The sequence below is a fragment of the Triticum urartu genome, chromosome 3A (genome assembly GCF_056163025.1).
Source record: "Triticum urartu cultivar PI428250 chromosome 3A, HENAU_Tu73, whole genome shotgun sequence".
Taxonomy (NCBI): Eukaryota; Viridiplantae; Streptophyta; class Magnoliopsida; order Poales; family Poaceae; genus Triticum; species Triticum urartu.
In genome coordinates this window covers 97,066,624-97,076,305 of record NC_141875.1, presented here as the reverse complement: position 1 = coordinate 97,076,305, position 9,682 = coordinate 97,066,624, and the positions used below count along the sequence as shown (strand labels likewise).

Genomic DNA, 9,682 nt, shown 5'->3' with positions numbered 1-9,682 from the left:
GGCCGAGAAAGTCGTCTCGAACTCTTTCCCCTCGCGGAAGAAAAGACGATGGAGCGGTTCACACTTGCCACGCTGTCACGCGTGAGCTCCAATCACGTCAGGCTCAGCCCCGTCGCGCGGTGCGGTCAAGTCAAGTCACTTCCATAGCTAGTACTCAATCTGAAATCAATATTAATAGATATGTCATGATTTAAAGTTTCATATTGTATAACTTTAGTATGGCAGATGTTAATATTTTTCATAATATGTAGAGTAAAAAAGACCGGAGGGAGTATTTCAATTATTCAAAAGAAAAAGTCACCCCTATAGCTAGCCATAGTAGTAATAACTCGCAGCTGGCCGTCCCCTCCCCGGTGCGACGGCCCGGGCCGACCGAAGCAACCAGCCGTTGAATCCGCGTCCACCACGTCCTACGTCGCCCACCCCACCCCTACTCCCTAGCCTAGCTAGCCCTAGAGTGCACAATCCCTTCGTACAGCGCGCACGCGACACCGACACACAAGAAACCTCACGAGCTCACGCTGGCTGCTCACGAGCCAACGAGAGGAAGAGGGAAAAGGCAGCGGGCGGGCAGGGGCAGGGGCAGCGCAGGAGGGCCTCTCGCGCGAGAAAAGGAAAGAAACAAACGCAAGGCAACGGGGTCGGGTCGGGGTGCGGCTGCGCGTAGTACCACGGGCATTGAAGTGAGGCGCGCCAGCCTTTTGGCCGAGGGGGGAGAGCAGCGCGCGCCTCACCTGGCGTGCGGTTTTGTCTTTGCCGCGGCGGGCGAAATGACGGGGCCGCCCCGCGGGGACGCGCGGTGGGGCGGGGGCGCACCGGTAATTTCGCGCCGGCGGCGGGGGTGGGGGAGGGGAGACGCCTGCCTGACACCCCGCGGCAGAAGGCCTGGCCGCTGCCGCTGCGGTGGTCTGACAGCTCGCGCTCGTCGCTTGCCTGTGTACCTACTGCGATGACTGGCTTCGAGGTGGGGCGGGCACCCAGTTTCATTGACCGTTCGGCGGTTCGCTGCTCCCTTCACCCGCACCACCTGCTCCCCGCCCCGTCCATCAACTCGGAGTTTCGGATGGATGCCTCGTGGGCTATGATGTACGCTTCGCCTGTCAGTGCTAGCGCAACATCAACACGGTCGTTTCAAATGCCCATAATTTTCTGTGAAAAAAAATACGTGGTTAAATTTCCTATCCACCTTTGTAGTACATGATTTTGTTTTTTTTTAAAATGACAACTTATTACCCCGAAAACCTACGGTGTAGCCTTCTCCCTTTCTGTTTCTCACACGAGGCGAATGTGGTCATAAATTTTTATACGACTTTGAAGATTCATGTGTGATTTGAGATCTTGAAATGTTTGATATACTACGTGACATTCATGTATTTTTTCCTATTCTTACAATACAATGCCCTTTTCGTTTCTTTTCAATCCGCCTATAGATTTGTTTGAAACCAAACTTCATAATGTTTGAACAAATTTATTATAGTAAAAAAAATATAATTCAAATTATGAAATCAATATAATCAGATACATCACAAAGTTAATTTCCATACTATATAACTTTAGTATGTACTGTAGATGTTAATAGTTTTTAAATATAATTTTGGTCAAACTTTGTACAGTTTAAATTCAAACAAATATAGGTGCAATATACTCCCTTCGTCCCACAATATAAAAACGTTTTTAACACTACACTAGTGTCAAAAACGTTCTTATATTTTGAGACAGAGGGAGTACCTTCTATTTTCCTTCAGATGTGACTCCGAGATATTGAAGGAAATTGGTAAACGTGTCAATCTCTCATGGTTGTTATCTTTGTGTCTTTGTAGAGCTACAGGGACTAAAGTGCCAAATGGAGGCCGAGCTCCATGTAGGCCGGATTTCATATTCAAACTTTTAGTTTCATTTTTTTAAGTACACATATACCTACAAACATAATGTACATGTGTGTAAATTTTCAAGCCAAAATATATTAAAACGAGAGCTACACAAGAAACACAAGTATGTGGCTTTCTAGCAGACATGATATTCATCCTCAAAGTCAATGGTTATGTTTTTTCGTCGCAATTAAAGGTACTTCATCATGAAATTTCACATACACATTACATCCTTGTATGCATGTATATTTGTTTTTTAAAATGAAACTGAAAAGTTAAAATTTTGACTCTTTCAAAATCAAGGCTTCCATGGACATCGACCTCCAAAATGCCCTACTACGTGACAATTTTGAAATAGAAGGTTGTAAAAACTAAACAGGTACTCCAACCTTTTCCTACATCCTTTTTTACAGTACAATGATTAGGAAAATTGCCCCTTAGGCGCAATATACACAATATTTGGTATGAACATTTAAAAAGTCATGACAAATTACAAAATAAATAGACAAAGTAGGAGTAGGTACTTTATCGGACGGGGACTTGGTGTTATCGGGTACAAGCACCGTATATATGCCAAATAATTCAAAAGAAGTTCTAAATTTTTTGAATCTTTTTTGGAGTCAAACGTGATCAGGTATTGTGCTCGTGTAAAAAGCTTGGACAAGAAATGATTCCTATTGCCCTTAGGAAAAAAACATATTATTGTGCAATATCACTTTAAATCATATTGTTTAGATACCATTCACAACATAATTTAATCACCTTTTTCTCAATGTACAATTTAATATCAGGTTTCGAGTTGTGTAGCTCCAGACATGCATAGTGTGCTTATGTTGGAAAGCATAGTTCGCACACCCAGGTATGTTCACAGACTATATGTTATATCGCACTCAAATTTTGAATTCTAAAAAAAATTCAATATAAAAGAGTTCCCTTTTGCAAAGGAATTTAGCATCCCAGGTTACAAACTTTTTTTCGCAGCCAAGGGGAGTATTTCATTCGTCCGTGTTTATTTGTGTCCCTTGCTCTTGAGTTAAATTTTAATCATAAATTTAACCCAAATATATAATTTATATTCAACAAAATAGAGTGATCCAAACACTTTTAGGCCTCCTTTGATTCATAGGATTTGCATAGGAATTTTACAGGATTGACACCCTCTGAAATTTTTCCTTTATGTGCTGTTTGATTGCATAGGCCTCCTTTGATTCACTGGATTGCATTCCTCAGGAACCAATCCTATAAAAACTTCTTAGTTCATTTTCACAGGAAAACAAGCATAAGGTTGGACTTCATGGAAAAAATCCTTTGTTTTGCTACCTGACGTAGGATTTCAGATGACAGTACATCCTGTTCCTATATGTTTCCTATTCCTACGTTTCTCAAACCCTGTGAATCAAAGGAGCCCTTATATTTCTTTACAGAGGAAGCACTATTGAAAACTTCGTTTGAGTACGAGTCCAGCGATGTATTTTATTTTGGTATAACACATATATTTTGCTAGTAAAATCTATAATTAAAGTTGAAGAAGTACTCCTACAAGCTAGTCGTTTTTTTTTTTTCTGCTGATAGTACTAAACTAGTCGTTGTCAGTTGACTTCGAAGAGCTGTCTACTCTAAACTTCTAAAGGTCGCATATACTAAAGCATTTGACTTGGAAGAAAACCACGGGGCAAGAACTGTACCCCCAAGAATCGGATGGCAGCGAGGTAAAACTGGTCGCAACTAAGGGGCAATTCCGGCAGGGAAGCTGTACGGAGCACAGTTATGCTTGTGCCTCTGGCTCGTCAACCCATGCATGCCACACTGTAGCTGACCCCTGGTCACGTGTACTGCAGTCCGCTTGACTTTCGGGTCCGCCGTTTGATTGTTTTAAAGCCAACTCCAAATAGTCCGGCCATGTCTGATCGGGGCTAAATACACAGACGAGCTGGCCCAACTAGCAACCTTATTTTTAAATTGCGTTATTTTTTGTCCGCCTCGATTTTTTTTTGAGTATATTGTGTACGTGTATATTTGTGTGTAGGGTCTATCTTATATTTTCTTTGTATAGTTGAGGTTGTGGTCCACCTATGTATTTATATATACGTGTCTGGTGCACCGATCAATACATCAAAGATTGCACAGCCCATAACTTATCCTTCTACATGGTATCTATCGCAGCATGATCCTAAACCCTAAAGCCACCGCCGCCGCCGCGCCTCTACGCGCCGCCGCTGCCGCCGCCACCAGCCGCCGCCGCCACCCTCCTCCTGGTCGCCGTCGCTGCCGCCCTTCTCCACCAACTAGCCCGTCGCTGCCGCCGCCTTTTCCTGAGGCCGCCGCCGCCGCTTACTCCCGCTTCCGCCTACGCCCTCCCTCTCCCGCACCCTCCCCTCCCACCCGCGTCGCACCCGCACCACCCTGCCACCTGCGCCGCCGCACCCCGTCTCCCTTCGCCCGCGCCGAGTCCCCGCGCCGCACCCGCACCACCCTGCCTCCTGCGCCGCCGCACCCCGTCTCCCTCCGCCCGCGCCGAGTCCCAAACCCTAACCCGCGCCATGAGCTCCTCCTCGACCACCGTCTCCAACCCGTTCGCCGGTCCCGATGTCACTCTCGTCCGCGACCTCAACATCCATGAGCGTGTTCCGGTCAAGCTTGATCACACCACCGCGTCCTACTCCGCCTGGAAGCGGTATTTTTCGCTTCTGTTCCATGAGTACCTCCTGCACGGCCACGTGGACGGCACCGTGGATTCGGCGCTCATGATCAACGATGAGGAGTGGATGATCCTCGACGCCACCATCATCCGCTGGTTCTACCTCACCATCTCCAGCGACCTCTTCCACACTGTGGTGGACGACGAGGACGACGCCCATGCGGTCTGGACCAAGCTCAACGGCCTCTTCACCGACAACCGGCTACAACGCAAGGTCCTGCTCTATGGTGAGTTTTACGGGTGCCAGCAACTTGACTCATCCATCGATGATTTTTGCATGCGCCTCAAGAAGCTCGCCGATGAGCTCCGCGATTTCGGGGAAAAGATCGGCGACGAGCTCCTCATCAGCACCCTATCCGGCGGCCTCAACGAGGATTTCGGGAACGCCGCCTCCAACCTCACCCTCATCCCGGAGCCTACCTTCGCTAAGGTGGTCGCGTACCTCAAGTTGGAGGAGCGCCGGATGCGGGTGTCGCGGACTCGCGTGACCCACACCGCCCTCGTCACCGGCACCCGCGGGGGTTCAGCCCCGCCACCGCCGCGCCCGACGCCGCCACAGCTGGCGGCGCCCGCCTTACCGCCCGCCCAGGCCGCCCCCTTCCCGCCGCCCCAGCCGGCGGCCAATGGGGGGGGGTCGTCGCGGCGGCCGTCATGGTGGCCGCAAGCAGGGGGCGCACGCGCTCAGGGAGGAGCACCTCGCCCACCGCAGCAGGCTTCTCAGCTGGCCCCGCGGTACGCCGGCCAGAACCCATGGACCGGCGTTGTGCACGCCTACTCCATGCCGGTACCTCGGGCCCCTGCCCCGGGACTTCTCGGCGCCCGGCCACAGTCACACCAGGCGTTCTACGCCGCGTCGCAGCCCTACGCGGCGCCCTACGGCCAGCAGCCGCAGCCAGGTGGGCCGCCGCTGCTGCCCTTGACGGCTGCGTCGCCTCTCCCGCCGGCTCTGTGGGACCCGGCCCTTCTGGCGGCTCTCCACAACAGTCCTTCACCGTCCAGCTACACTGGCGGCGGCAAGTGGTACTTGGACAGCGGTGCCACCGCTCACATGGCGGCGTACCCCGGTAACCTCCACACCGCCCATCCTGTCCACACTTCCAACCATCACCGTCGGTGACGGATCTTCTCTTCCTATCACCCATATTGGTCATGCATATTTTCCGTCTAACTCCACTCCAATATCCATGTCTAATATCCTAGTTTCTCCTGAACTTATTAAAAATCTTGTTTCTGTTCGTTCTCTTACACGTGAAAATCCGGTTACCGTTGAATTTGACGCATATGGTTTTTCTGTTAAGGACGCTCGCACGCGGATGGTGCTCCACCGATGTGACAGCCCCGACGAGCTCTACCCGGTTCACTCCGCCACCTCCACCACTTCCGCCGCCCCTGTCGCTCTCGCCACCGGAGTGGATCTTTGGCATGCTCGCTTGGGTCATCCTAATCCTGCCACCCTTCGCCACATACTTCGAAGTTTTTCTTTCACGTGTAATAAGAACGAGGATCACTCGTGTCATGCATGTCGCCTCGGCAAACATGCTCGTCTTCCGTTTAGGGCTTCTTCTTTTGTTGCATCGTACCCGTTTGAGTTAATTCATAGTGATGTTTGGACCTCTCCTGTTGCCAGTAATACGGGCTTTCTTTATTATCTTGTCATCCTTGATGATTTTTCACATTATGTGTGGACCTTCCCGTTGCGCCGCAAGTCGGATGTTATATCCACTCTCGCCGCTTTCTACTCATATGTTCTCACGCAGTTTGGTCGTCCCATTCTCGCGTTGCAGACAGACAACGGGAAGGAGTTTGACAACCTCGCTGTTCATAATCTTCTCACCACACATGGCATGATTTTTCGTCTCACTTGCCTGTACACCTCGCAGCAGAACGGTCGTGCTGAGCGCATCCTTCACACTCTCAATGACTGCGTTAGGACTCTTCTCTTTCATGCCAATGTGCCTCCGCGCTTTTGGCCTAACGCTCTCGCCACTGCTTCTCTCCTCATCAACATCCGCCCATGTCGTACTCGCGGGAACTTTACACCTCACCATCTTCTCTTCGGTGCACCCCCCTCTTATGATGGGCTTCGCATCTTCGGCTGCCTTTGCTACCCTAGCATCGCCGCTACTGCGCCTCATAAGCTTGCACCCCGCTCCGTCGCCTGCATCTTTCTCGGCTACCCACCTAACACTAAGGGCTACCGCTGCTATGATCCCATCTCCCATCGTGTTTTCACCTCCCGACACGTTTACTTTGATGAGATAGTGTTTCCATTTCAGCAGCAGGTACCTCCTGTCACCTCGGCACCGCCGGCCACCGCCGGCTCTTCGACGACTACGTCAGGCGGACGGTCTCGTTCGGCCCGTGGACCGCCTCCGGGCTTTGGCGGTCCTCGCGCCCTCACGCCGGTGCCGGCCCCCTCGGCCTCCTCGCCGGCTCCGACGCCGGCCGGCTCGCCGGCCCCGACACCGGCCGCCTCAGCCGGCCGCCTCGTCGGTGGCTCCGACGGTGCCGGCTGGCCCAGTTACAAGGGCTCGTACCGGCGTTCATCGTCCGAGCCTTCGGTACTCGAGCGACGAGTATGTCCTCGCAGCCTCCACCGCGGAGCCGTCGCCTCTTCCCGCGTCCGTTCGCGCCGCCCTCCGTGATCCTCACTGGCTTGCGACGATGCAGGAAGAGTTCGATGCTCTTCTACGGAACCGCACCTGGACACTGGTTCCCCGGCCTCCTTGCGCCAACGTCATCACCGGCAAGTGGGTCTTTCGCCATAAGCCCCGCTCGGATGGTACTCTCGAGCGCTACAAGGCTCGCTGGGTGGTCTGTGGTTTCCGCCAGCGCGCTGGAGTGGACTTCACTGAGACGTTTGCCCCGGTTGTAAAACCGGGCACGATCTGCACCGTCCTCCAGCTTGCCGTGTCCCGCGGCTGGCCCGTTCACCAGATGGATGTCTCCAACGCCTTTCTCCACGGCCATCTTGAGGAGCAGGTGTATTGTAAGCAACCCACCGATTCCGTCGACGCCTCACTTCCTGGCCATGTGTGTCTACTGTCCCGCTCTCTTTACGGGCTCAAGCAGGCACCCCGCGCCTGGTACCAGCGGATCGCCGGGTTTCTTCAGACACTGGGCTTCAGCGTCACTTGCTTGGACGCCTCACTGTTTGTCTATCGCCACGGTGACATGACTGCGTATTTGCTTCTTTACGTCGATGACATCATCCCGACGGCCTACTCCGCAGCTCTTCTTCAGCAGATTACTCTCCGGCTGCGTGACGAGTTTGCCATTAAGGACTTGGGTGCTCTACATTATTTCCTTGGCATTGAGGTCATTCGGCGCCCGGATGGTTTCTTTCTTCATCAGCAGCAGTATGCACATGAGCTTCTTGAGCGTGCTGGCATGCTCAACTGTCACCGTGTTGCTACTCCTGTTGACACGAAGGCCAAGGTCTCTGCTCTTGAGGGATCGCCTGCGTCGGATGCTCCTTTCTACCGGTCTATCATCGGCGCTCTTCAGTATTAGACTCTCACCAGACCGGATCTTCAATATGCTGTTCAGCAGGTGTGTCTCCACATGCACGCCCCCCGTGACTCCCATTGGACTCTCGTGAAGCGGATCCTTCGTTACATCCGCGACACGATGTCCCTCGGATTGACACTCATGGCGTCTACTTCTCTGGAGATGGTGGCCTACTCTGATGCAGACTGGGCTGGCTGCCCCGATACTCATCGGTCCACCTCTGGCTACTGCGTCTACCTCGGTCCTTCACTCGTCTCGTGGTCGTCCAAGCGACAACCCACGGTTTCGCGCTCCAGCGCGGAGGCTGAGTACTGAGCTGGGGCCAACGCTGTTGTCGAGTGCACCTGGCTACGATAGTTACTTCAGGAGCTGCATCACGACGTCTCCCAGGCTACGGTTGTCTACTGCGACAACGTTTCTGCGGTGTACCTCTCTGCCAACCCCGTTCATCATCGCCGGACTAAACACATTGAGCTGGACATTCACTTTGTGCGCGTGCAGGTGGCTCTTGGACGTATTCGGGTTCTCCAGGTGCCGACTGCACAACAGTTCGCCGATGTGATGACGAAGGGACTGCCGACTTCTACCTTCGAGGAGTTCCGTTCCAGTCTTTGCGTCACTGGCGCCGCTTCGACTGCAGGGGGTGTTGAGTATATTGTGTACGTGTATATTTGTGTGTAGGGCCCACCTCATGTTTCCTTTGTATAGTTGAGGTTGTGGCCCACCTCTGTACTTATATATACGTGCCTGGTGCACCGATCAATACATCAGAGATTGCACAGCCCATAACTTGTCCTTCTACACTTTTCGACGCATACTGACGCGAGCTCTGCGGTCGCGTGGACAACGAACGGATAGGCACGCGGTGTCTCGATGTCCATCTCGAGCCCGCGTGCCAGCCGTCTAACCACCTCCCACCAACCCTAGTCAATACACACGGGTGGTTGGGCCCGCAAGTCAGCCACCCATACAACCTCCGGTCACGTCCTTTTTTATGGTGAAGACGTGGACTTTCACTGCCACTTCCACTTCCCCGTCCCCATCCACTTCCATACCATTGCCCCCTTCATCGGAGACACCAAAACCTAGCCGCCGTCCATCTCGCTTCCCGTTGGCCATGGGCTTTTGGAAGTGGCACCCCGGCAAGAAGTGCAAGCACGACCGCGAGGCAGGGTCGTCGTTCGCCTCGTCCGGAAGCACGGCCAGCCACTCCACCTTGCCGACGTCCTTCTCCATCTCCCCTCCAGCGGCCGCGCCACGCTTCCGTCCCTACGTCAAGGTCAAAGTATGCCTCCGGTACTGGGAGACCTGCACCCCGTTGCCGTGGTCAGATGTGCACCTCCCTAACGGGTGGCATCTGAGCCCGCATCAGGTGCCCATTCCCCCCGTCCCGGCGACCGGTTGCGCTCGCCTCCAGGAGATCGCCTGCCATCGCGCCAAGATTATTTCAAATCCATCAATGTCAAGGTGTCGTACCACACCGACGAGCCTTATATTTTGGCAAATGAAGCATCACAAATATGTTTCTTGCAAGACACATTTCCAGGTAACCAATATAGGAGAGTATTGCAAAAGTTTGTGCACATGAATTCATTTAATGAAGTTG

General features: G+C 52.5%; 1 protein-coding gene across 1 annotated transcript; it reads left to right on the top strand.

Moving 5' to 3' along the window:
• Positions 1–4,408: 4,408 nt before the first annotated feature.
• On the top strand, positions 4,409–5,683 carry LOC147978741 (uncharacterized). Its single transcript, XM_087514872.1, has one exon. The coding sequence runs from the start codon at positions 4,409–4,411 to the stop codon at positions 5,681–5,683; it is 1,275 nt and encodes a 424-aa protein (XP_087370998.1).
• Positions 5,684–9,682: the final 3,999 nt, after the last annotated feature.

Bases quoted from the DNA above. Each gene is read 5' to 3' on its own strand.
- LOC147978741 (XM_087514872.1), top strand. From the start codon at position 4,409: ATGAGCTCCTCCTCGACCACCGTCTCCAACCCGTTCGCCGGTCCCGAT.